Here is a 27,333-nt window from a genome sequence, read left to right as displayed (position 1 = left end):
TCCATGGAGGCCTTGAGTCTAGAAGATACAGGCAGCGAGATCCAGATACCTGTCAAGGAGTGAGGCCTACAGGGAGGGCAGGCTGCAGCCAGCATACACAGAGCCTCACTCCCTGGGCCTGCTCTGGGTAGACACCTGCATGGTGAGCAGAGTCCACAGGACAGCTGACCTCAGCCTGGCCACTTGCTGTTGACTCCGGCAACTACATAGATGACAGTTCTCACTATGGAGGATAACACTGTGCCACGTGTTTTATGTGGATGTTCAGCAGCCATGGTAACTCCCTCAGAGATCACAAAACGAGGCGCCGAAGGAGCAGAAGGGTTACTGCTAAGCTGGGATAAGGGCCAGGCTCTGCCTGCAGGGCCACAACCCTGTTTTGTCTATAAAACAAGGACAAAGAGGTCAGGTGCCTCTAGCTTTACAGGGACCCGTGCTGATTGTGAAGTGTTGGTTCTGAGTGCTCGTAGAGCCAAGGGGTGCATGGTGACCACAGAGGACATCAGCAGACCCACCACAGCCCTTGGTGCTGCTGTGGAATCACAGAGTGTTTCTGCCCCCATTCCACCCCTCATAGGAAGCTAGCTCACTATGGTCCGTGAGAAAGATCTTCCAGGTGCTGGAGCTACACACCCGCCCTTCTCCCAGGAAGAGGCAAGCCTCGTACTCCAGGGCTAACGGAAACCAGGGTGCTATCACAGCACAAAGCATGGGTCAAAAGAAGGCTATCTAGAGATGCAGAACGCTGCCTGTGGTGATTTGAAAGAAAATGGCCCTCAAAGGAAGTGGCACTAGGAGGTGTGGCCTTGTTGGAGGAAGTGTGTCGTTGTGGGGGCGGGCCTTGAGGTCTCTTTTTCTCAAGCTTCCCTCAGTGTAACAGTCAGTGGACTTCCTGCCGCCTGAAAGATGTAGCACTCTCCTCTCCAGCAGCACGTCTGTCTGCATGCTGCTATGGTCTCCTTCATAATGACAATGGACTGAACCTCTGAAACTGTAAGGAGCCACCCTCAATTAAATGTTTAAGAGTTCCCGCAGTCATGGTGTCTCTTCACAGCATAGAAACCCTAAGACACTGACCCAGATGGGAGATGCAGACAGAGGATTCCAATCCTACCCAGCTTGCTAACAAGGTGGCATCCTGCACTGAGCTATGGCAAGTCTTCCTCCTACAGATGCGCACCCCAAAGGGTCGCTCCATACCTCCCACTTCACAGATGACAATCTGGAGGCCCAGAATGGCCAGACACTTGCCCATCCAGTAAGGCAGAAGCTGAGCTGAAAACCAGGTTTGGAGAACAAGTCCACATGGGGCTGGAAGATCGGTACCTAGGTTCTGGAGCTGCTGGACACAGGGCCTCTCTCTGTCCCAGCTCCTGCCCGCTGACTGGGTACTAAACAGGAGCTGTCCTTCACCCTGCTCAGCAATTCTCTGCAGTGACGGGGAGGACATGCCCCCAAGGCCTCCCACTCTTCCTCACTAAGCTGGTGACCAGAGGTACCAGCTCCACAGCTCTGCTGGACCAGGCGACCAGTCTGGTGCCCACAGGAAGGGGCTGCTCTCTCTACCTCCCTCAGGGGGAGTTTTTCTCATGCTTCCAGTCACCTGCCCTGTGCTAGCTTTCTCCTCCAATGGGAAGAACCATCGATCATTAGACGCATCTGCAGAGGAACCTGAAGCTAGACGGGCGGTTTTCTGGGCAGTGGAGGGGCCAGACCTCCTATTTTGCTTTAAGCTAGGGTGCCTGGCTACAGGAGGCTCCCCAGGGCCTCACTCCCTCTTGCCTAGCCTTGAGTGCTCTGCACAGGGTAAGTTGTCCTTCTGAAGCTCTGAGCTTGTATCAGCCATGGGTCTTTGGGGCCCTGGGAGGATTCGCTTTCTCCATGTGGCACAGGACTGTCCCTAGAGAATCAAGAAGGTCCTCTATCTGAACTTGTTAAATAGAGACAAACTAGGTTGGTGGTCTGAGTCTAGCTAGCTCTGGCCAGAATTCCACAACTGCTATGGCAGCAGCCTTGGATTGAATGGTACCCAGAGTCTCCCAGGGTCTTGAACCTGCTTTACCCAGGGTGACCAAGAGCCTGAAAGTCAGAGTGTTGTCTAAGAATTCACTTTTCAGATCCTGGACAATAGGGCACTCGCTACCTCACATTGACACACACGATTTTTCGATGGAAATGGTTAAGTGGAAGTACTGCCTCTTCCCAGCTGGTAATTTTGCACACTAAAACCATCATAGGCCCTGGAGGAAAAGGAATGGGTGATGCCTGGCTGCTCATTCCTTTGGGCTGAAATAGGATACAGGATCAAAAACTGGAAAGCCACTCCATAAAACAGACCTAGACCACGCTATATCTGCTTCCCACCTCCTTCCAGAAAATTCTAGAGGAGTCACTGGCCAAATACATTCTGATTCTTCACTAGGGATCATACAAGTGGTGTCCTACCTCTATGTCTAGCCTCAGCACAACACGACTCACAGAGTGGTACTCAATTATGCTGGCTGCCCCTGAAGGCCTAGGTCAGAAGGCAGAGCACAGATCCTGCAGAGAGGAAACAGAATGTTCACAGCCACCCCTCCCCTGCCTCATAAGGCGTCATCTCCTGGCATCTCTTTGTCAAACAGGAATAAGAGCTCAGTCAGGAGAGAGCAGTGTCTCCCAGCACCAAGTTTAAGGTCACTTCCTCTTGTCCACTACTGTGCCGGGGCAGGAGCCTCAGCAGTCAGGGGAATGATTGGAGTCTTCCCTCTGCAGTTCAAAGCCTTGGGATTTGTGGCAGTTTGAAAGAGAAAGGTCCCCACAGGCTCATGTTTGAATGCCTGGTTCCCAGTTAGTGGAACTGTTTGGAAGGATTAGGAGGTGTGGCCTTGTTGGAGGAGGTGCACTTGTTGAGAAGGTGTGTCACAGGGTGGGCAATGGGGTTTCCAAAGCACACACCAGGCTCAGTCCCTCTCTCTGCCTGTAACTTGTAGCTAAGATGTAAGCTCTCAGCTACTGCTCTAGCGCCATGTTTGCCCGCCCGCCTCCAGACTCCCCACCATGATGATCATGGACTAATCCTCTGAAACTATAAGCCAGCCCCCAATTAAATGCCTTCCTTTTTAAGTTGCCCTGGTCATGATGTTTCTTCACAGTAATAGAACAGTCACTAAGACCAGGTCCCAAACTTCTTGGCTATATCCTAGATGACCCTGATGCTCACTCCCTGACTGTCCCTGGCCCAATAATAAATCAACACCAGGCCTTCTTGCCTCAGAGGTTAGTGGGTATGGGGATTCCAGGCTGCTCACCAGAGATTTGATTTTGGGATTTAATATTACACCCTACCTAGCATGTTCTGGGTGATATAAACAAAGCACCTTAAGCCCTCCAAAGCAAGAGGTCAAGGGATCTCAGACTCTAGGACCCTACCTCTTCATAAGAGTGTGCTAGACTTATATGGTGTGACATTCAGGAGCCAAGAGAAAAGCTAAACTTCTGGAATCTTCTGTGGTCTCACTGATAACATCATTCTGACTGCTAAATTCTCGTTCTTACTCTAGTTCTTTGTTTGAGACAGGTCCTCATGTAGCCCAGGCTAGCCTCAAACTCACTGTGTAGTTGGGGATGACTTGAACTCTGATTCTTCTGCTGACACCTCCCAAGTGCTGGGGTCACATCCAGGCCCCGCGCACACCAGGCAGGTGCTCTACCCACGGAGGTACATTTCTAGCCCGCGTCTTTTTTCAGTTTTACTCTTTGTGATGCCGGGGATATGCACCAAGGGTCTTATTCATGTTAGGCAAAAGCTCTGCCACTGAGCTACACCCACCCTCTACCCTCACTCAACCTATTAGGCCTAAGAAGCTGTTAACGACTTTGCCAGAAAAAGAAAATGAGCCTAATCGAACCTAAACAACCGGAATCCTGAATGCCAGTCTTAAGTTCTGTTTCCTCAGCTGGCCTGGAACCTGCTAAGTACTTGGCAGGGTCTCACTATGTAGCACTGGCTGGCCAGAAACTCACAGAGCTCCAGTTGCCTCTGATTCCTGTCCTGAATGCTGGGGTTAAAGGTGTGAACCATCACCATACTCAGCTGTTTTTTTGTTTGTTTGTTTGTTTGTTTGTTTTTTAAATTTAACTTTACTTTATATGCATTGGTGTGAAGGTATCAGATCCCCTGGAACTGGAGTTACAGACAGTTGTGAGCTGCCATGTGGGTGCTGGGAATTGAACCCGGGTCCTCTGGAAGAGCAGCCAGTGCTTTTAGCACTGAGCCATCTCTCTAGCCAGTTTTAAGTTCTTAAAGTTAGAAAACGTATGTTTCTTCATGGAGGCTACCAAGGCCCAGGGATCACACTGAGCATGGAGTCCTTTCAGCACCCTACAGGGTGGACATTGTGCTTACTCATCTTAAAGATAAGGTTGTCAAACCTCTCAGAGTCCCCGCAGAGAAACCAAGATCTCACCTTGCATCACTCAGATCCTGTACCACACTGAAAAGCCAACACCACTGTGAATTCCTCAGCAGCAGTGAATACCATACACTCAGGCCAAGGGGACAGAGACCCACTTCTGACTCTGGACAGAAGATGCTGAACCTTCAGATCCTGCCCTCTGCCCTGTCCAAGGGCAGTCCTGTGATCAGCTCAAGATGACAGGAAAGGGAAACAGGACTCGGGGAGACTCGAGGCAGACTGAAATAAAGCACCCAAGTCATGACTGCGGCACCCCCCCTGGAGGATCGAGGCCAGGACTGCTCTTAAATCTTTCACCACCACCGAAAAGTGGCAGGTTGGTGCTGTGGGATTCTGGGAAGGAGTGGATGCTTTCTGGGTTTGTAGGACAGGTTTCCCTACAAAATCGAGCACCTGGGGCAGGAGAACACAACTTCAGCCCCAGAGGAACTGGAAACCCGAGGAGGGAACCCAAAGAATCCCAGTCACCTATAATAAAGAGGGAGAGACAAAGTAAGACACTGGAGGAGGGCAGAAAAGAAGGGAAGGAACATTCTAGAGAATAAAATCCTCCCACTTACACTATCCACAGCTGCTCTCTGACTTCTGGAGAATTCCCAAAGGAAAATGGAACAACCCTGCCACATTCAAATACTCAGAGGGGAAAGTGCAAGTTTCCAGAGCAGGAACGGCCTAGGAGACCCCGTGTACTCCTGTGGTGGTGTGTCCAAGAGGAGAACTACTCTGTTCAGTTGTAGATATCAACACAGGGCAATAAAGAGGACCCTCCGGGTTTTTAAACCACCCTTTCTTGATAATGGAGCCCACTGGTCAAAGCAACACGGAGCAGAAGCCTGGGGGCAATGAAGCCAGCTTCGGACCACAGCTGGCCGGTCATCTGAGAACACGGATAGCGACCCTCATTTGTCATGCGGTGAAACTGCCTACCGGGGTCCCGAGAAGTCACAGTAAGTCATCCAAGGACATCACCACCACTCACTTGACTTGTCCCACCACTGAGTCACAAGGCGGTCACAGAGCTCTCTAAGTCTATTCCACTTAGGGCGGGAAGAGGGATTTCTGAAGATCCCATTTCACAGCTTGTGACACTTACCCTGGAAGAGTCTGCCACCCAGATGGCTCCCTGGCTGCGCCCTGTGCCCAGGTTCTCTGGGGTTATCAGGTCTGCCTACTGTCTACCCCGAGGCTATTCCCACCCAGCATCCCACAGGCAGGGAGGGGAGCTGGGGACCTGAAATGTGCCCTTCCTTTCAACTGAGAGCCAGAACTGTGGGAGACCGACAGACTGTGGAGAAAGGAGAGAAGGCGGGTGCACACAGATGGCAGGGGAGACAGATGGACAGACAGACAGGCAGCTGGTTACCTGTGGGCCAGGCCCCATGGGCCCCATGCCTCGGGGAGGGTTCATTCTCTGCATTGACCCTCCCATGTTGGGGTGACCTGTGTAAGAAAATGGATGAGCCACGGGCTGTTAGGATGGAGCGAAGAGGAGCCCTCCCAGCCCCCAGGCCACCCACGCTGCCTGCTCTCTCTACCTTGTTGTCGTGTGGGATCCATGGAATTGGGCAGCAACGGCTGTGTCCCAGGAACTCCTCCAGGAGGCTGAGAGAGACATGAGACAGCCTGAGTCACTGCTTCTAGAGTTGGGAGTAGAAGACACATCTGCTGCCCTACCCTGCTCCCCACCCAGCCTTCCTGAGACCATCTCTGCGAGCTGGGTAGGGTCCCCCAGCTCTGGAAAGCAGCACAGACATTCTTGCCAGCATCTGTGAACATTGTAGCACCAGGAAGAAATAAAGTGGGGAGCTAGGCTCTCCATCTGAACCTGCACATCTGCTGTCCAGAAACGAGGCATGCTATGGCTTCACTCCAGCCTCGCCCAAGGGGCAGCACGTGCACTCCAGGGGCTGCGGTTTAAGTCCAACCCCACCTTCCTTTTGCTTCAGAGATGTAACTCATCTAAGTCCTCCAGATAACAGGGACTCCGAGGGAGCCACTGGGTAAGAGCTATCACCACAGGAGGCCTTCACAGGCAAGCCAGGGAGATTCATGTGGGGCTAACTGAGGTCTGGAGCGCTAAGACCTTGAGCCTGAGTCAGCAGGGCCGCCCAGGCCTCCCAGCTCCCATCTGCTCCCACCCCAGAGACAGCCAAGCAGCTACCGGTGGAGGAACAGGCTGCTGAGGACGGCCTGCTCTTCGAGCAGAGCAGGTGCTGCTGTGACCGTCGTCAAAAAGGGCGAGGGTAACAGGAAAACAGACTAAGAGTTATTTACTTGGGACAAAGTTATTCCAGCTGTAATTTGAAAAAGAAGAGGGCAGCAGAGGGTGGGCAACACGTCCTGTGGGACCTTTAGGCCGAAGAGGAGCTCTTGGCTCCTGGAAGAAAAGTGTTGGTGAGAGAGGGCCACAGCTCCTGGTGGAGGGTGCCCATGCTTGTGGAGGCTGTGGGCCTGGGACGGTCCCCAGCCTTGACGGCTACAGTAGGGCCAACTGAGCAGAGCCCTGCCTCTGGCTAAGCAGGCTCAACAAGGAGCCGAGAGTTGAGGGACAGACCCTCCCGGCTTCTCCTTTTCAGAACAGGAGCACGAGGCTAAGGCAACTCTCTGGCTAGGCCGCATCTCAGGTTCACAAAGTGGTAGTGTCACAGGTACTGCTGTTTCTGACTGCCTGGGGAGCTGGGGAGGCTGGGTCCCTGTACCCCGAATTTATCTGTCCCCCTCTTTCCCCTCCAGTTCCTGAACTATGACTCAGCTGGCTGGTCTGCGTCTGCCCATCTGGACTGGTGGTTTTTAGTGGAGGTCAGGGATTTGGGCCTCCTAGATCCCCAGTACAGGTACACCCCACCTATCCTGTCCAGATAGCTCTAACAATGGCCACTTTTTGTACAACATCCTTTGTAGCTTCTAAGCCTGCTACATGCCAGGGTTTCAGCTGGGGAGAGTACAGGTTAAGGGGTCTGGGAATTACTATCTGTAGTGGGGCATGTGAAAACAGGGGTAGGTAAGACCATCTGGGCTTTGCTGTAGGGGAGGAAGAATATGTGATTGATGGCCAAGGAAAGCAGGTCTCACACCAGAAGGCTGATGCCTTCATACCTGAGAAGGAAATACAGCCCTGTGTGTGTGTGGGGGTCCTAATCTTGTTGTGTGGATCCCCCAGTGGCCCATGGGGGACAGAGATGCCCTTGGAGGTAAGCCTGCTCTTCTACGGCCCTCGCCTTGGAAAAGTCACTCCTTCCTCCCTCCTCCTGCTCCCTCATCTGTGACATACTCAAGAAGCCCGTGTTGTTAAAAAAACCTGGGTTTCTCAATTCCTTTTGTCTAAATTTGCCCCCTTTGTGTTGAAGAAAACAGGAAACAAAGGACTCTGGGAGAAGAAAACAGCAAGGTGGAAATACGCTGGGCAGTTTCACACCAGTTTCTCCACGGTCCCCACATCACGTCTCCTGGCTTTCTCACCCAGAGAAACCCCCGAGAGCGCCAACACAAGTGACTCCATTCCCAGCTCTGGGTGTGTGGGACTGCTGTTTTTTTTTTTTTTTTTTTAAGATTTTTTGCTAAGTCATTGGAAGAATTTTGGCTAAAAAATGTTTTAGCATGAAAAAAAATCTCCCCTACACCTCCATCAGGTTGTCTGTTCACCTCAGCAGAGACATCCCACCCCAAGGGGCTGGACCAAGGAAGGCCAGCCCGCCCTAAACTGCCACCCCAAAGGTCCAGAAGAAGGTATGCGACCCTGGGCTGAAAAGTCCTCTTCGTAAGCAGGATACTTTTCTAACTGTATGAATGAACAAATCCTTCCTTGTTTCGGGGAAGACTGCTGAAAAATCTCACAAACACCGTGCTCCCTCCGCAGCCAGGCTCCTGCCTGATCTAAGCATTCCTACAGGACATTTGCCCTCTAATAGCAGGATTATATTTACCAGCCTTGGCAATTCTCAAAAGCTTCCAGGAAAAAAAAAATGCACTTTGTCAATTGACTTCATTAAGGAGGAAGACCCTCTTCCAAGAAGGGGCTGGAGGAAGGGTTAGGGTCGTTACCACTTTGTCTACAAGAGCTGAGTCTATGCAATCCCACCAGCTGCTACTCTCTGAATACAGCCTCCTTGTGACAGGCAGGTTAAATGCTGGACCATGGACTCAGAGCAGACCCTTGGGCAAGTTTCACCCCCACCTTATCACCTCGTCCTCCACCCCTTAGACTTTTGACAAGTCCAGGTCTCTCTAGGCCTAAGGATGGCTGGGGATGGGGGTGGGAGAGGAGAACAAGATAAGGTACTGTACCTGGTTTCCCATTCTGATCGGAGGCCTGGGGCCGCCTGCATATCGCGGTGACATAAAAGGCTGTAATTATAGGGAATTAGTTCAATGACAGCCTGAACTACTAAACAGTGACAAACACAAATGCTTTGCACTCTGCAAAGTCCAGTTTATTATAACTAGTGCTCTTTAAAGGTCTCTCTAGTCCGGCAGCCTCTTCCTTCCGGGCAAAACTTCCCTTGGGCAGAGGAACAAAAGATCCACACAACACAACGCGTCTCCCAACCTGCACTGGCTTGCAGGAATCTACTTTGGGCGGAGGGGCAGCGGCTGGGACTTCACACAGGATGCAGAATAGCTAAATCAACGCAGGGCAAAGGAGACCTCTGCTCTCCACGAGGGCAAATAAAACAACAAGAAAAAGGAGGGAGACGTCACATCTTCAGGTCTGCAGACAAAGCAGGACACCCTGCACACACAAGCACACACACAAGCACACACAGAGAAACCATCGACGAGGAGGAGTGGGGAGGGAGCAAGGACTCATGGGAAAACATGGATGGAAAAAAAAAACAAAAAACAAAAAAGAAAAAAGAAAAACAAAAAACCCGAAAGGGACAGCGGGCTCCCTAACTCAATGCGGGAAATGGGCGAGAAAGCTTTCTCAGCAGCGAGAGCGCACAAAGAAAAGGCCAGGGATGCAGCCTCGGTTACAAACAAATGGTTGACCAAACTCAAAATCAAACAAAAGTGAGAGAGGAAAAAACAAAAACATAAAGGCCACTGACAAGGTCACAGAAATATTTTTTGTTTCTTTTCTCTTGGTTTCGTATCCAAACTGAGTGGGATGTCCAAGAAATGGAGACTGTCTTTAGTAAATATATATATAGATGATTTCAATTAAACTTGTCAATTATGACTGGAAGGCACCCCTGGAGCACATTGTGATTTTTGTTTTTCCTCTACGGGCTCTCTCCTTCCTCCTGCCCCGCGCCCCCCGGCTGGCGGGCCGGTGAGCCACAGTGCGTTTACCTGACTGTGGGGTCCCATCATGCTGCTGGGATTGTGAGGTGGAGGCTGTGCGTGCGGCGAGGGCTGTGACCCCGGAGGACCCTGTGAGGCCAGACAGTAGAGGCAGGTTATAGATCACAGCACATGGAGAAGCGCAGAAGAAGCTTAAAAGAACAAAAATTAAACCAAAACGCAGAGTGGCGGCGGGCGGGCGGGCGGGCGTGCGGGTGGTGGGCTGTGGCTGGCGGGAGGTGGCGGAGCGCTGCTTGGGTCCTGGTTCAATGGCGAACAACGGCGGGCGGGCAGGCGGGAAGGAGGGAGGCTGACCAGAACATTCACAGGGGATTTGGAAAAAAACAACAACAACAAAAAAAATAAAACAAAGCACCTTCATCAAAGCACACAGGAGCGAGGGCCGGACACAGGCTACCGCTGAACAGAGTTTGCCATGTTAAATACGCTGGTTGACTCAGACAATGGTACAGACAGGGCCCCTGGACCCAGACGCAAAGCCTGCAAGGACCACTTTCAGAAGACACGCAAGGCATCAGGTGAAGTCCCTGCCCTCAAGGAGCTCCCGATCTGAGAGACAGAGAGCGGGTCATCTGGGACAATATCTGTCAAGGGCCTGCTGGGTGGAAGCGGGACACAGGGAACGATGGCTGAACATGGACAGAAGCAGAGGAGCAGGTGGCGCTAGGTTCTAAGCCAATGGGGAATACAGAGAGTCGCCAAGCGTCCGCCCAGTGTGAGCAGTGCCGGGGCTCTGCGGTTCATGAATTCACCTACAGCTCAACACAGCTCTGCACGGCAGTGTCTCTTCTTTCAACTTTCACAAATGTGGAAAACAGGTCCCAAGACACGAAGAGACTGGGTCACAGCCACACCACCTCTAAGAGGCGGGGTTGGCCGAGGGTAAAGTGGCGCAGGGGGACTATCACCGCTTGGCGGCTCAGGGGTGGAGGGCCCACTTTCCACACCAGGTGACAGTGAACCATCTGCAGTCCAAGCTGACCCAAAGCTCTGGGCTATCCTTACCTTGACTCCCTACCAAACATGAGGAGATGAATTCACTTAACCTTCAGAGTTGGTCAAACTGTGGGTTATAACCCATGAGTGGGTGCTGATATCAATACAGTTAAGTACAAACACAACAAAAACAAAAGGAATAAAGGAAAAGAAAATATCAGGGAGCCTTATTTATGTATCATAAGGAGAGTATCTCTTTAGAACTTCTAGTGTGCAGGAGACAATGTCACAGAAGTGTCCCACTGTGGGTCACAGACAGTTTGCCATAGAAGCCCCTTCTGGCCAACAGGCCATTGGGACCTGGACTCAGGATAGGGGCATGAGTCACACATCCCAATACACTATTCTCCACCTTGACTGTCCCTTAGCATTGGAAGTGATTTTGGAGGAAAACTCCAGATATTCATGAAGGGTAAGGAAAGCTACTTTTTTCAAAGGAAAAGCTACAAGTTAGCCACAGTGATTGGTTCCATCCTCAGTCTCAAAACCAGGCAGCCACGCTCTGCTCACTGAGGGGCTGGGGAGGAGGTGGGGGTGGAGGTGAGGCCGAGACAACAAAGAAGTGTGCAGAACAAGAGGCAAGGGCTGTCCAGCAGCCCAGGGCACCACCGGGGACAGGCCTGGAGCTTCTTGGCTAAGTGAGGGGCTGTTCACTTCCGGAAGGCTTGGAGGAGCAGATGTTCCCCTACCTGCCACGCTACTAATTTCAACAAGTGTGTGTCTTTCTAGCGGCTGCCAGCAACGGCATGGTTTGTTACCATGAGCAATTTTCTTAATTAACAGACATTAATTAGCCATTTAGCAATTTTGCAAGCATTTGTTTAGCGGCTTTCCTAAACATGAATACCACTGTGATAATGGCACTGATTAGAGGGTCCTCTAATTAACAGTACAGGGAAGGAAAATTGAAATCACATAAATTAAAAAGGGAGGGGAAGTTAATGAAGGCGGGACATATTTGCACCTGCAAGTCTTTTGTACCACAAAACTTGGGTGTAATGTAAACAAAACAAGATAATTTGAAGCCAACCCCCCAAAAAAAAAGAAAATGAAAAAGAACGGAGGAAGAGAGCTCAAGGGTAAGGTCCAGCTGCCAAGAGGGGGCAAAGGCTGGTCTGCTGGTCCCCAGCTCTTGGCAACAGGGAGTGCCTCCTCCCTAACAGTCCTTCCTCCCTCCCCTGGTCCCGGAAGTGCGTCTGCAGAGCGAGCAGGCTGTTGGGGGCAAACCTCTCACACCTGTGTGCCTCCTAGCGGCTACCTCACTTGCTGAGTAGAGGAAAGGACTTGAGGCACCCACAGGTGCGCACCTTGGGGCCTCACATGATGGCTGTCTTGAGGCTCAGTGCTCAACACCAGGTCTGAAGCCTGGCTAGAAGGCAAGGGGGCTTCTGAACATGTGGGGACAGCAAGTTTGTCACCAGACAGACACAACACAGAACAAGGCTATTGGTGAGGCCCTGGCATGTGGGGACAGGGAGGGAAGGGGCTGTTGAACCTGGGGATCAGCAGTTCCCATGTCTCCTTATGGATGTGAAGGTGGGCCAGAGAATCCTGGCCCCGGCCAACAGAGATCGCCCAGAGAGAAAACCCATGGCGACCTCAATTCAGATGAGGCTCACTCAAGTCATCTCCCTGAGGGGACACATCACCCCTGACTGTCAGCCACCGACCTGAGGCTTTATAAACTTCCAGGCACAGCCCCTGGCCTTTCCCGGAGCCTGCTGTATGGGTCAGAAGCAAAAAGCTTCCTGTGTGCCAGTGGGTCACTCGGGTTCTCTGGACCCCTACTACATGTCCTCAGCCTGGCCATGTCTTACTGTGCTGTGTCCTTCTGACTGCAGCACCCCAGAAGGAACCCCTCACAGCCTGGCACGTGCTCAGGAGCAAAGCACAGCATTATGTTCAGAGAAATCTTCGCTGCCATTTCCTTCAGCCGACAACCAGTGGCCGCACTGGCCTCTCCAGAGAGCTGCCGGTTGGTTTACAGAAAGGGAACTCGATGGTCTTTTCAATTGGTTCTGCGTGGGCAAAACTACGCGGGACGTAGGACAAAACAAACAAACGAAGCCCTTGCTGGAGGTTTCTGACCTTTGTGGGGATGGGAGGCGGCACTCATAAACATCCCCAGAGACTGAACAAGTGAGCTGGGCGTGAGGAGAGGAGGGGGGTGTCCTAGTGATCAGTTTCCCAGGCAGGACAAGTTCTTGGAGTTCAGCTGCCGGAGGCCTTTTGAAGACCCTAAAATAGCTTTGTCTAGAAGCATGGCTGGCCAAGGCCCATTCCCTCAAGGGTGGGTGCTGGGGGGTTTCTGCCACAAGAACTGTACAACATTAGGGTGGATCAGGAAGGCTGAGCACAGCTCCAGTAGTCACCTGCTTACAGATGGCCCTACAGTGACAGCTATCTGCCCCCCCCCCCACTTTCCCTAGGAAAGCCCAGGCTAGGGCCTACCAGGAACTACCTATTTGCTGAGCTAAGCCTCCTAACTCATTTACCAGGGTTCTCTCCGTGACAGACTACGTCCCCATCTACATCTGTTTTTAAAAAAACAGGGCGTGGGGAGGGGGAAAAACTGGGTTCAAATTCTAGCTTTGTCGCTGGCTACTCTTGGCCTCTCACTGATGAGCAAAACCAATTCTGACAACACAGGGGAGAACGGGCTTTTGCCTGCACCAGCTCACTTGATCCTACGTACCGCAACGAAAGGACCACCAGCCACGCCCTTTCATAGCCAGGAACAAAGCCCAGAAAGGGGAATGTACTCATTAGCTCTGTAGTTACTGAGTGGGGGGAACAGGCAGGTTTCACAGCCTGACTCTGGGGCCCAGGGATCTGGAGGAGTCCTCCATCCTGCAAGCTCATGAGCAGCATATCTATGTCCAGCAGCGCTCCTGGCCCAGTGTTAATGATGCCTAGCTCCCTCTTGCTGCCCAGAGAGGTAAACTGAGGCGCAGAGTGGCTACAGACTACAGATCTGCTCTAGGAGCCCCCCGGGAGCTCCTGCAGTAGATCAGACATATCTACTACCCTCACTGTCTATGGAGTGGTGACAGGGGACCCGAGTCGAGGGGGAACCAAATGAAGGGCAATCGCAGCTCCTGAATTCTGGAAAAGGTGGCAGACATACCCATGTTCTGTGTGGCCTTCATACTGCCCCGACCCTGTTCATGGATTTGTCCTTCCCTCACAGCTGCCTCTAGATTGCTGTCTTTGGACACTGGAACCCCCACACTGCCTTCTCATTCTTTTTCCTGTAATTTCAGCATTAAGTAGTGTTATATCCAGCAGGCTGTGAGAGCCACTTAGGCAAGGCCTGGGAGGCTCTGTTACGGGTGTGATGGAGGCAAGTGTTCGGCCATTTCACAGAACCTTACAATCTGGATGTTGATGGTTTAGTGGAAAGGCCTTTATGGGCATCAGCATGGTAGGGAGCAGCACTCCCGCAGCTCGAAGACCGGAGGTCTTTGCAGAAAAGCATTTCACAACAAGAGCCTCGCCTGCCACAATCTGGCTACGCCCTATACTGAAGCTTTGGAGAGAGGCACTAGGGCATGATGGGGAAAGCCTCGATGTATATGTGGTGAGTCCAATTCCCTAACATCCCTGAATCTCAGGCCTCCTGAAGAGAAATGGAACCATCTATGTAGACACTACAGCAGTGTGGCCCAGCTCACGATGGGCCTCTCAGGCATTCTTGTCTGTGACAGGGAAAATGGCAATGTGGCTGGCTGGTTCTGGCTTGGGTCAGGGTGTCCTGCCATGAGTGTCCACAGCCTGAGGAAAGCCACAGAGTATCCTGCAAGCCTCGGCCAATAGCCTGCGTGTCAGGAGGTGGTGTGTACAGAGCTCTGGGGCAGCAATGGTTGTTGTTTGCCTCATTAGAACATCCGGGACGGGGCCTGTGCAGCGAGGCGCCCACGCAGCTACCATCAAGGGGCCTCAAAAAGCTCTGGGTGGTACCTCTAATGCTTTTGAGCTCAAGGAACTAAGATAACATGTGGGTACCAACAGACTGACCAAGTTGGTACTCTAAATGACTTGGGTAAAGGATGACAGTTCTTTAATATAATAAAGACAATTAGAGAAAACAAAACATATACTAATTTTTAAAGGAGAAAAGAAAAGAAAAATTATGTGCTCCTTTCTTAAATGCCACCTACACTCCCCCAGGAGTACCTGCACATGCCTGGAAGGAGCAGGCATAAGGTTAAGGCTGTGACACCAGGGTTAGAGCCATGGCTTTGTGGCCTAAGCCCTTGACTGTTCATCATCCAGGTTCCTTGTTAATACCCGGTCCCAAGGGCTGGGACAGTGCTTTGTAATGGTGGTGTCATTATCATCTAGGCCAAATCTGACTTTTGTCCTCAGAGGTCATTGGAAAGGGGACTTAAAAGACGTAGTTTCATGGGGTAAAGTAAGACCCCATGACATCCCCAGCTAACTCTGTGGACTCTGGGTTTTATCAGTCAGCAGTAGAGTAGGAGGGCCTTATGGGACTAGTGGCCGCCTGCCTGCTGGACGTGTTGCTGTAGAAGAGGGAATATAAAATTATGATGACTACACACACAGCAAAAGCACTTCACAGACAATCAACTCCATTCCCTGGACACAAACGTGGGCAGAAAAGGCTGTGAGCCCTACTCTGCAGAGAGGACCAAGATGTGCCCACAAGCCATAACTATCCTGAATCTGCACACGCCGTCGGCTTTACCCCACTGGCACTGGAGGCTGACAGCTGGCAGGATCAGAGACGGACAAGTCAACTCTACAAGTGCTCACCAGAGGAGATGTTACTTCTTCACTTCTATCCGCGTGAACGAATCCGCCGCAGCGCAGAGCGCTGTCTCTGTCCTGCTTCAGTGTGTCCCCTGGGAAAGGCTTTTTCTTTTGTTAACGGGTGAGTGCACTGGGGAGCACAGATTCTAAGGCGGAGGGACTGAGAACCTCTTATGTGTGTGCCCAGTGTGAATCTGCGCACACACAGCAGGAGCTTCTGGAAGCTGAGTTAGGAGCCTGAGCCATCAGGTGGGTTTGCTGGGTGCCCCATGGATGAGCTCACAATACTGTGGGCATGGGACAGTGGGGTGGGGCTAGACTTCCGGTAAGTGGCCGGTGGCCATCTTCCTGGGATGGGGAAGTCACCAGTTAAGAGTGAGGACCGCACAATGAGCATTTTCACTCTGGGGAGCCATCAGGGAGGATCAGCAGAGGCGCACTGCTTTCTGCCTGAACTGAGGGAAGCCAGCACCACTCCATTCTTCCCAGTCCGTTTCCCTGAGAAGTCAGGATGCACCGGGCAAAGGAGAGATGACTCACAGTGAACGTGAATCTCAAATGGGCCCTCTAAGACACACGGAACACTCAAGAAAAGGAATCTCAACATGTAAGTGACACATTTGCCCATGAGCCAGTAGATGATGATGTTTTGGTTTTTGTTGCTGTTGTTGTTTGAGACAGGGCTTCCTTGTGTAGCCCTGGCTGTCCTGGAACTTACTTGGTAGACCAGGCTGGCCTTGAACTCAGATCTGCCTGCCTTTGCCTCCCGAGTTCTGGGATTAAAGTATGTGCCACTGTGCCCAGCTAGATGACAGCTTCTAAAACAAAGAGAAGGAATGGTCCTCTTCTTACTCCAACTCTTACAGTGACTGTTATCCCTATGGCAAGGGAATTTGTGCTTACTGCTCTTAGGCAGAGAAAGGGGCCAACCATGCCCCAGCCATGAAGGCACATGCACACACTCAACTCTGTGCACAGTTCAGGTGGAGGCTGGAGTGAGCGGCAGCAGAAAGACCCCACGGGCACAGCTATCAGACCAGACTACAGTAAGCTCAGAGAGAAATCTGGCCTGCCAGCTCTTTATAAAGTTTTATTGGGACACAGCCATGCTCACCAGCATCAGCGGTTCATCTGTACCTTTGTGCTCCAATGGGAGTGCTGAGAAGTCGCAACACGGCTCACAAAGCCGTGGACATTTGCTAGCCTGCCTGCCCATCACAGGAATGACCTACCAATAGCTGGATGAGATGATGGCTCTCAGGGCTGATGAGGGAAAAGGGGGGGCCTTTATTAATTTGTAAGGAAAAATATAATACTATACACACCTTTGACTTTAAGCTCACATCTCCCTTAAAAGACAAAGAAAATAAAAACCAAATATTTGCAAAGGAGAAAATGGAGTCAGGCAAGAGGGGGTCGAGGGCCACAGAGAGCCTCGGCCACACAGTGAGTGTGAAGTGTGTGGCGGCGGCAGCGGGATGGGGGTGGAGGATGGGTGGGGGGTGGGGAGTGGATGACAAACCAGTGACATTAAGGCATTAGCTGAGAGCCAAGATTTATCCCATGGGAGATAGCCGGAATGAATGCAAGCCGGGGACTGGCAAATACTGACCACATCACCATTCACCAGCCTGGTTTGCTTGACTTTGGTCCTGAATAAACTACAGTTCACCACCACAGCATGAAAGCCAGCCCCAGGGCTGGTGAGATGGCTGCTTAGTGCTGCCATGCTTAATGACCCAAGTGTGATCCCTGGACCCACAAGGTGGAAGAAAGAAACCGACTCAGAAGCTGACCTTGACCTCCATGTGTGCATCCCTGCCCTCATCCCCAGAGATCCTCCTTGGTGACGATCTCAATTACTTCATCTCTGCTACAGTGCTGGGCTTCTTGTCTCTGACATGAGCATTTGCATTCTTTTGGCAGGTTCAGACTGCTTGGCCCCTTTCCTAAGGACTGAGGTGCATGGAGGAGTCTCTGAGTTCATCAGGCCTAATCTTGAATGCATGGGTTGGGATGGGGCAAAAGAGGAGAGATTTTGGGAGTCACTAAAACCTTGAGGTCTCCCTGCTGGACCACTATGTGTCTGTTATCTGTGTAATTGGCCACCTCGGGGGGGGGGGGGCAAAGGAAAAATACCCAGCATTCAGACTAATGGGCAGGACCCACAGCTTGCTGCAGCCGGTCCATCTGACTACTGGGTACCATCCTCTGTGCCATGTGTATGTTAAGCACTGGAGACATGAGCAACCTCTGGAGCTGAAGGCTGGTTAGAGAGAACAAAGTGAAACCATGACCATCGCAACATCAGAGACAGAAACCAAGTGCAGGAGAGATTCAGACAAGCAGTGACCGTGGCAGAATGGCAGGAGGCAGGACCCTGGAGGGTGTAAATGTGCCCTGGACAGTCTGGGCCCACAGGATGGAGTCCAGGCAGCCCCAGTTCAGGAAAAGGTGTGCTTACACAAAGGTGAGGATCTGGGCCTGGTACTGAAGAGTTTTAATCTATGGGAGCTACTGTAAGGAAGTCACTATTAGACTGTTAGCTCCAAGGATCACATATCCATTTCTTTCCCCCAACATGTTTCTCTATTTCTTTCTCAAGTCAAGAATCAGAACCTATGGCCATGGGGAGACCTGCGAGCTAACAGCTGTCCAGGGTGCTAATTCTCATCACTTGCCAACTACACAGGGAAGGAGGAAAGCCACTATATTCTTGCTGTGAGTGGACTCTGCGGCCTTGCTGGGATCTCTCACGACACTGACTCGGTCGAGGTTCCCTGAGGGCTTCCAGCAGGCTCCAGATGACAGACCCTTCTTTCTCTGACTTCTATTCATTGCAAAGTAACATGTTTTGGGGATATGTAAGAAGTAGAGATGGACCTCGAGAGTAAACTGCATCGGTTCCTCTGGACACTGGGAGAATATTCCTGCTCTGCCAGAGCAATCTGCTCCCCGCCCCCTTAAAAACTGCCATTTGCTCTGAAATTGGGCAGTGTTACCATGCAGCCAGCTCCAGCCTGCCAGCCTCCACCCTGCCTGCCAGCGCTCCGGCTCTGCTGTTAATCACAGCAGCACAGTGAAGGTGAGGTGCATGTTAAAGAGGCCTGGCCTCCTCTACCCACAGAATCCTGCTCTACTCGAAGGCCTACAGGCTCACTTGTGCACACAGTCCCTCCGACTAGCACGGCACAGCTCAACAGACAATTCATGATTGCTCACAGGCAACCAGGAAGAGGGTAACGGAGCCCTGGAAGCCACACACCCAAAATGCCCAGAATTCAGCCTCCACCACCCACCAAACAGCAGATACCTGAGAACAGACCTGGAGGCCAGCGATTTGTATTTTGCCCCCAGAGCTCCCTTAGTAGGTCTATGGTTTCTTTTTCTTCCCCGACATGCTGGGACGACCTGGGACTCTTTTCTCCATTAAGTGAAACATGTTTAAGGTGCCTGGTCCATTGTCACATGGGCAACATACACAGTCCCTGAAGGACTTTGGCAGAAGCCCAAGGAGTGACTCTGGGGTAATGGACGAAGCCGGAGTTGTGGCAGGAGCCCGGCCTGTGTGCCCTCTGAAGATCTTGATGTGGCTGTAAGACAATCACGAGTCTACAGTGCCCAGACTCCAGCGCTCAGGCCAGCACCAGGAGCCCATTATCACCGAAAGGTAGCTGCTCCTACGTGAAGCTGTCAGCTCAGGATCCTGTCCACCTCCTAGAACTCTTCAGGAGCCTTTTCCTTATTACCCACTCAGGAATCCCACTGGATAGGCTCTTCGAGGGCAGGAACACACCAGCCTGGGATATATTTCCTCATGCGCCCCATGCCCACCCCTTCTAATGTTACCAGGGACCAGGACTCAGAAAACAGGTAACTTCTCCAGACCAGATCATGGATTTCCAGACTCCTCGACTGTTTTTACAGCTGCAGAGCAAGTTTATTGGGACCAGTTAAAAACAAACTTCAGGAAGAGGAACCTGACTAGATCCGTTGGGTTTGTGCACTTTGACCTTAGAGCAAGGATAGGGCAAGACTGTGAAAGCCTCGAATAACGATGACCTGAGAACCAAGAGCCTTCTCTTGAAAGAGAGAGCTCTGCAGTTGGGAGAAGAATTCACAGACTGATGGAAGACAGAGACCAGGCCCAAGACAACAGGTCTGGCCCTTGCCCTGAAACCAAGAGCTGATCTACCAATGTGGTGAGGATATCAAGGGCAGGTCAGACAGGGTCCAGATGCTGTATTAAGAAATGAGGCGTTTTATAATTAAGGGACGCTGGGGACAGGAAGAGTACTTGACATGGCGGTCCAGGATGGCATCATGAACACCCAGGGGCCCAGGAGGGCCAGGCAGAAGGCTATCAACTGTGACTGTGTGCTGCATGAGGGAATGACTGAATGCTGGCTGGCCTCTGAGAAGGAATCCTGTAGATTTCCAACCATTCTCATGCTCTTTGGTTCAATTCAGAGCTGATGAAGTAGGTGGAGCTGTTTCTGTTTTACAGGCAAGGGAAAAATGAAACTCAAATGATGCTCAGGCAAGATTCTGGCGACACACTCCCTGGGGTCTGAGAGTAGGCCTCCATTAAGCTCACATGAACAAGCCTGCGATGAACAGAAGCGGCGGCTCCTGAACCCACAACCTAATTCCCCGCCCTCACTTCCCCTCCAGGCTCCCGTTGGCTAGACTAAAGAACAAGGAGTCAGGGTGGCCAAAGCCACGGAGTAATTCATGTGGGCAGATTTCAGCAAAGGACTAGGGAGTTGCCCCATCGAAGGGTCAAATGGGACTGGTGTTTCCCAGGCCCCAACCCTGTCAGTGGAACTGGAGGGTTAAGTGCTGACAGAGGAGTTGATTTGGAGAATCCATGAACCTCAGCAATGCCATGAAGACTGTGTGTGCTACACTCGAGGACACCTTCTGTCAAGGGAATATATTCAAGGCAACCCTGACTCCTGGCTAGGTAGAAAGCACATAGAATAAAGCAGCCCCAAGACACACAGCAGCCATCCAAATGGTAGTAGGTAGAGAGGGCTCAGCAGGCACCCAGCACCAGGCAGGGTCTCCTGGGCATCACTTCACAGCATCTTCACATGGGCCCTGAGGAGTCGTGGCTGTATCATCAACCCCAAACATAGCTGAAGCAACTGAGGTTCAGAGAGGTTCACTGGATTTTCGGAGCAACCCTAACCACCAGGAAGGATAATCCGTTTCATAGAGGAAGGAGGGGTGGGGCTCTGCACCTGACTGACCAGAGGGAAGAGCATGCTCTCCAGGCTGCTGCAGACACGGAACGAAGGCTGTTCCTCATCTTCCAGCAACACTAAGAAACACTATTGAACAGGAATACTTTGTGTCCGGCCCATCCCCCTCCAGCACAGACAGGAACAGCAGGAATCCTACGGCACCTCAGGTGCTGCCCACGTTCTGCTACCAGGAAGAAGCAAAGCCCTGTGGCTTCCAAGGCCCTGCTCACGGCCACTTGGTACTCCCTGGCCCGAACAGGGTACCATCCACACCTACCTGTGCATCACAGAGGCACACCAGGACAAGGCTCTACTGGAATTCTCTTCCTCAAACCCTTTCTGCTACAAGGACTAAGCTAATCTGACCTCTCTGTTTCTGTAAAGGAGACAAATCTCACACAATCTGCTGATGTCATGGCAGGACAGGTACAGGGGGTCTCTACCCCTGCAACAGGCTACAGAGAGACCACACAAGACAGCTCCCACAAATGGGAACACCACTACAAGCGACTCCTGTCGGGGAAAGGAGACAGCCTAGAGCCGAGCTGCTGGCAGCATGGGCCAGCTCTCTCAGAAGCAGAAAAGAGAGCTCAACACTGAAAGAAACCCAAAGTATAAAATGCAGGTCCAAAAGGAGAGGAGAAACCAGCCCCAGGCCTTCCACAGCAGAGGCCACCAGTCCATCTAGCATCAGCTGCATACATGCCTGACCCGAGTTTACAGCCTGGGAGGTGAGGCCCACCAGTGCAAGGGACGGTGGCAGGGCTCTCTGTCCAGGCCTCCGACCTGCTTGGGAAGGAGGGTACAGAGAGAGCCGCGAGGTATCGGAGAAAACCAGCAGGGCTCCACGGTGTGGAGTTGGCTCCTCGTTAGGGGGCAGTCGCAGCCTACAGAGCCACTGGGGGCTTTGTTACCGAGCAAATCGCCCAGGCGCTGACTGCTGATGCATAGCTAACGGGCGGCAGACATTGATTTATGTTCAACTTTCCATTTCATCAGTGAGAGTTACGGCGCTACATGTGGAGTGCACAGGTTTTTTTTTTCCCCCCTGAGGGGGAGGGAGGGCGGCTGGAGTGTGCAGGCACAAACCTGTCCACACACATGAACGTTGGCAGGCGTACCAGCCAAAGCCCCAGCCGGCCACTCAGGCAGCCTGGCACATCAGGAATAACCTTTTGTCCACGGTTGCTAGGAGCCCTGGTGCCAGTCACCTGCCACTGGGCAGACACAAGGCACCAGGCTGGCTGCCGAGTGAGCACAGTCTGACCTCCATGGAGGTGATGGTGACCAGGAAAGGTGACTGATGGTAAGGCAAAAGTCCCAGAGAGGGTAGGAAGGCTCTCTAAGGACACACAAGAATTTGTCAGCAGGGCTAAATTCAATCCAGAGTATGCAGCTCTTGGGGGAAAGGGGAAGGGGGCGCTTCAGGTTTCTGCCCTACATCTGGCTTCCATCATAGTAACCAGAGGTGGGTAGTCGCTCCCAGAGTAAGCGGAGTTGAACAGGTAGGGGCAGAGTAGGAAGGGCCTCACCTCTAACTGAGGCCTGGACTCAGCAGTCTGAACACTTCCTCCTCTCTAATCCTTCTCAGCAGCAGTAACCTTGCCCTCTCCTCTGTCCGTCTGGAAGCAGATGACTGGACCTGGGAGCTGGGGGGAGCTCCTAACCCCTTGGGAATAGGGGCTCACATAGCACCTGTGGGCCTTCAATTCCTGGACAACAGGCCGGGCAGAGGCTGGAGTGGAGGGGTGGGGCCTGGGGTGGAGGGCAGGCTGCAGCCGAAAGACAAGCAGTTCTGACAGAAGTCATAGTCCTCCGCCCTGTCCAGGACCATCTTCCTAGCCAGACCTGTCCATTCCCAGCAGGGTTTCTTCATTTGTGCTCTCCAGGGCCTCCGTTCTAAGTCAATGCAATTCCACAAGACAGAAGGAGACACCTCTTCTCTACTGGAGAACACGTCACCCCCCTCTAAGGTGAGACAGCTCATTAGGAGGGCCTGAGCACCATCAGGGCGGGGGGGGGGGGCACCTAAAGGGGCAGGAGGCATTTATTTACTACCACACCCAACCCCTGCTCCCCAAACAGCCCATCACTGCCTAACCCCAGCCTGTCCTTCTGTGAGGCATGTCTCACCATGAGGTCCCTCCTTGGGGAAGGCTCCCGTCCTGTTCCCCAGAGTTCCAACCCTAGGGACCGCGCCTGACACCCATGGGTTTGGTTCCTCCCCATGCCCTGCCCTGGCTCACCATCTTCCCCGCTGGTCCCTAGTCCTGAGAGCAAGTTAGAAGAGGATTTCAGAAATCAGGAAAATGAGGCTTACTCCTTCCCCCCAACCCTAGACTTGCAGTGGTCATAAGTGCAGCAGAGGTGCCTGTTCTGTGGAAGCAGCTTTCTGGCTGGAGGACTGGCCCGTGTGCCCTCGGCTCTTCCTTTCTTCTGGAGGGGAAGGCTGTCATCAGCACCGACCCTCTAGAGCCGGCCCACTGCCACCAGAGGACATTCTTGTTTCCTGACCTTGACCTCACTGGAAACATACCACCCACCCCAAGGCTCAGATGGGCACCCCAAGGCTCAGAGGGGTACCCCCAAGGCTCAGATGGGCACCCCAAGGCTCAGATGGGCACCCCAAGGCTCAGAGGGGTACCCCCAAAGCTCAGAGGGGTATCCCAAGGCTCAGATGGGCACCCCAAGGCTCAGAGGGGACCCCCAAAGCTCAGATGGGGCACCCCAAGGCTCAGATGGGCATCTTATCTTTGATTGTTTACTTCCACCGCCAGGCAGCTCACTACTCTCCATAAAACCTGCAGATGGGTCAACTGCCTTCTACAAAGCTTCAAATTAGCTTCTCTCTATTCCCTCAAGGACTTGGGATCTGAGGCTGGAGCCTCACAAGACAAGGTTGTCTCCACCATTTGGCAGGACGTCAACAAGCAGCGGAGGCCTCTTGAGGCTGCGTCTCTCAGGAAGACCGCAGCTGAGTCTGCAGGAGGAAGGGCTGGGCTGTGGATCTCGTCCTTCTATTGGCTTATTTCTCTTATTTTCCAGGCGCTGTGTGGTGTTTCCGCCTGGTGACCGTGTCCTTGTACCAGCCACGCACAGGGTGGAGGGTAAGGTAGGTCCTCTGGGGCACTAGGCGTGGCTGGAAATGAGGAATGAGGCAGAAAGGAGGCCTCCCTGGGATGGGTGCTGGGGAACTTTACTGTCTCCACCAGCTGAGCTTTCAGTAAAAGGAGTTGGCGCTCTCTGCTAGCCCAGGACGGATCCACAGAACACACAACTTTTATCCTTGTGACCTTTGCTGGGCCCTATGGCACCAGTCCTTCGCCCTCCAAGACTCCATGTCTATGTCTATGAATGACGAGACTGGACCACACCAGAATGCATACACACTCTCACTAGCCCTCTGTTGATCGAACACTGTCATTGGGTTCCTGTAGAACTCGTTTGCTGGGCAACCCCATCCGGATTCTGGCTGGATATTTACGTGCAACTTCTTCAAGAAGATGGCCACAGTCTTTCCTTCCTCTCTTACACAACAGACAGACACTTACACTTGGATTCCAGTGGCCCGTGAAGGAGAGGATATAGGGAGCTAGGAAGCCAGAGGCTGGACAATGTGGGGCAGTCCTCCACCTTTTTCTAAGTCCCCCTCTCCCGCCCAGCCCTGCCTCCTTGGCAGAATCACCGAGAAAAACGAAAGTAAGCTGCATGCTTAAAAACACAACTGAAAACAATTATTGGAATTTAAAAACAAAACAGGAACGGAAACAGTCTGTACCCAGCACTCTGCTCTGTGACCCCTGCTCTCCTGCAATCAACTGTCCAGCTCTGGGCCGAGCAATCTTTAATGGACAGTCTCCCCTTGTGGGGCCAAGAACTAGGGACCTAGCCAAGGCAGCCTACCTGCCTGCCAGATGTGTAGCCAGATGTGTAGCCTGAGTCAAGTTGTAAGGGGGAAATGCCACTGCTTGACTATGTCAAATCCTCCTGGGTTCACAGCGGAAACCAAAGCTGGAAGACATTCAGCACGCGCATTTCTCCAGAGCACCAGTCCGGAGTGCCCAAGTTGGCTCTTGGTCAGACCGTGTGCGCCTCATCAGAACTCCAGGTCTAGCACTCCAGGGCTGGGTAGGCTTCTGTTCTGTACCATGAACACCACAAACAAGCTCGGTTCAAACATGTACTGTGTCTCTCTCTAGTACCGCCAGGTGCTGTGGCTGTCAGAGTTAGGGCTTTTTTTTTTTTTTTCCTTCTTTTTAAATAACAAGGAACAGAGAGTTCATCTACCTTGGCTAAACTCTGCAAGGCCTCCAAGAACCCCCCCAGCCTCTCCAACCATGAAGTGTGACTAGGCCAGTATCCGAATGACCAGACACATCTCACATCATTCTGGAGGACTAGACAGGCACTGCTCATCTCAGAATCCTAGTCCTAAGGTGAGAAAGCCAACAAGGCATCTCTTATATTGTTGGCCCAACCTTCTAACTACATGAGTGGCCTTCTGCCTGGAAGTGAGAACCCTAACGAGGGGGTCCCGTGTGCTGTGTTCTGAGGGGCCTCCCCAGCGGTAGTTAGCTGTCCCCTCCTTACCTTGGAGCCCCTACTGGTTTCTACATTTAGGACCAACTAGTGTTGCAGTTTTGACTTGGAAAGGGTGTATGACACTGCAGGACAGGGGCTGGTCGAAGCTGGCCCGGCTACCGGGGCTCGCTTCCCAGGACATAGTCCTCCTGCTGCACAGCCACCTGCCTAGGCTGCAGCCAAGAAGGGAAGAAGAGTTGTTGACAACAGATAAAACCCTCGATATCATCTCTATTTCCCTTCCAATATCAGAGTGGCCGCCTGAAGGGGTTTGGGCGGCAATCAATCGCTAATACTCCTGTCGAGAGCTGATCTGCTCCGGAAATGGGCCGTCGACTTCCTCTTTTCCAGAGAGATGCCCCTTCTCATTGCAGGGGCCCAGGCCAAGTGGTCAGCATCACAGACAGCAAGCGCCGTGCTGAGTGCCTGGCCTGCCCCCGCCCCCGTCATCTGAATGATACTGGGGTGTAAGAAACACACACTGCTCATGAAAGGGCACAGGCCCGGGCTCCAGAACCTTCCTGAATGGCCCAGCCAACCCTTGGCACTGCACCTAGCCTGGGGAAGAGAGATGACCTCAAGGCAAGAATCTAAAAGATACTTGTGTTTAACAGTGGCTAAATAAGGGCAGGAATCAGTTTGGGCTTTCTGACCACACACCCCCAAACGTCATAGGGGAGGGCCCATGAAGTATGAGTGGAATTAGAACTTAACCATGGAAGATTCTAGCAAAGCAGGAAGCTGGGAACTGCCCACTTATCAACAGACCCATTCCGTGTCCTAGGCTCAGGCCAAAATAGAAGTCAATGGCCTATTTTTAAAAATACAACTGGCAGGACCAGAGAGCTGGCTCGGCAGCTAAGAGCACTTGTTGCTCTTGCAGAAGATGCAGGCTAAATTTTCAGTACCCACATGGTGGTTCATAACTATCCAGAACTCTAGTTCCAGGGGACCCAGCACACTGTCCTGACCTCCATTGGCATCAGGCACATACATGGGGAACATAGAGATATGCAGGCGAAATATTCATATACATAAAATGAAAATAAAACTTAAAAAGTACTGAATTTGTTGAAAAACAAAAACCCACAGTTAACTATTCTCCACTTCTCACTACAGTAGCCTCCCGTGGGAACCTGGGAGCTAATAACTCCCCTGAGAAAACTCAGGACAAGACACCCGGGTGGCTGGGACACCCGGGTGGGCTGTCTACCAGGCAGGGAAGCCGTGCTTTACTGCATCAGGGCATCTTCAGGACAGAGGCACACGGGTGGCTGGGACACCCGGGTGGGCTGTCTACCAGGCAGGGAAGCCGTGTTTTACTGCATCAGGGCATCTATGACATCACGTGCAGAGATACACAAACCAGTGAAAGAACTCCCACTGAGCAGGACCAAAGTAGGGAAGCCAGCCAGATCCTTGTCTCCCCTCTGGTAAAGGACACAGTGCTTGCCCTTCTTGGGTCAATGGGTCCCCGGGGGTTTATAGTGGCATGCTGGGAACACAGAGACACACATGTGGCCATCTGATGGCCTAAACTGTCACCCCTGTATCTCTCTCCTCTCACTGCCTGCTGCTTCTGTTTTAAGGAGTGAGCAAACTTCACTGATGTCCTTCTTCGTGGTGAGTACCGTGCCCTCTTCCCAGATTACCATGAACTACCATGTGCGATCTTGCAAAGTGGAAGTGTCTCCTAGCCATGGCACAGGAAGAGGAAGAGGAGCCCCAATGTTTCCATGGAGTAGCAATCCTGTCTTTGCCCATGACTCCAAGACTCCCGTCCCGCACAGGGCACAGGGCCCTCTGGTCTAACTCTGCATTCCTGGGCTTTCCATTATGAGCTCTCTCCACAACCTCGTCTGGGAGCCCCGCCCTTCAGAAGGTGTGGACAACCAGGCACTGCTCAAAACGCAGTGAGGACAGGCTGGAAAGCATCGGGGCGGCGATGTCACAATCCAGAGCTCCACCAG

The 27,333-nt window shown here is 52.3% G+C and overlaps 1 protein-coding gene and 1 long non-coding RNA gene across 7 annotated transcripts in view; one reads left to right on the top strand and one right to left on the bottom strand.

Annotated features, from left to right (window-relative positions):
• Positions 1 to 27,333, bottom strand: part of Ssbp3 (single stranded DNA binding protein 3) — a 152,275-nt gene that overhangs the window by 14,315 nt on the left and 110,627 nt on the right. For 2 of the 6 annotated variants that reach the window (XM_059254623.1, XM_059254618.1), the window contains exons 6-9: positions 9,750 to 9,830; positions 8,742 to 8,801; positions 5,993 to 6,059; positions 5,821 to 5,897 (exon numbers count right to left, since the gene is read on the bottom strand). In XM_059254623.1, coding sequence (XP_059110606.1) covers positions 5,821 to 5,897; positions 5,993 to 6,059; positions 8,742 to 8,801; positions 9,750 to 9,830 — 285 coding nt within the window. Of the gene's footprint in view, positions 1 to 5,820; positions 5,898 to 5,992; positions 6,060 to 8,741; positions 8,802 to 9,749; positions 9,831 to 15,536; positions 15,779 to 27,015; positions 27,196 to 27,333 lie in introns of those variants that run through there. The other 4 variants (XM_059254620.1, XM_059254621.1, XM_059254622.1 and 1 more) reach the window with 4 other exon arrangements.
• LOC131903835 (uncharacterized) lies at positions 15,873 to 24,052 on the top strand. The gene is made up of 3 exons (XR_009377617.1): positions 15,873 to 16,140; positions 22,672 to 22,755; positions 23,828 to 24,052. It is a non-coding gene; the product is annotated as an uncharacterized LOC131903835 (long non-coding RNA).

This window comes from Peromyscus eremicus, chromosome 2 (assembly GCF_949786415.1).
Source record: "Peromyscus eremicus chromosome 2, PerEre_H2_v1, whole genome shotgun sequence".
NCBI classification, from domain to species: domain Eukaryota; kingdom Metazoa; phylum Chordata; class Mammalia; order Rodentia; family Cricetidae; genus Peromyscus; species Peromyscus eremicus.
The sequence above is the reverse complement of the archived record's forward strand: the minus strand, read 5'-3'. Positions and strand labels throughout refer to the sequence as shown.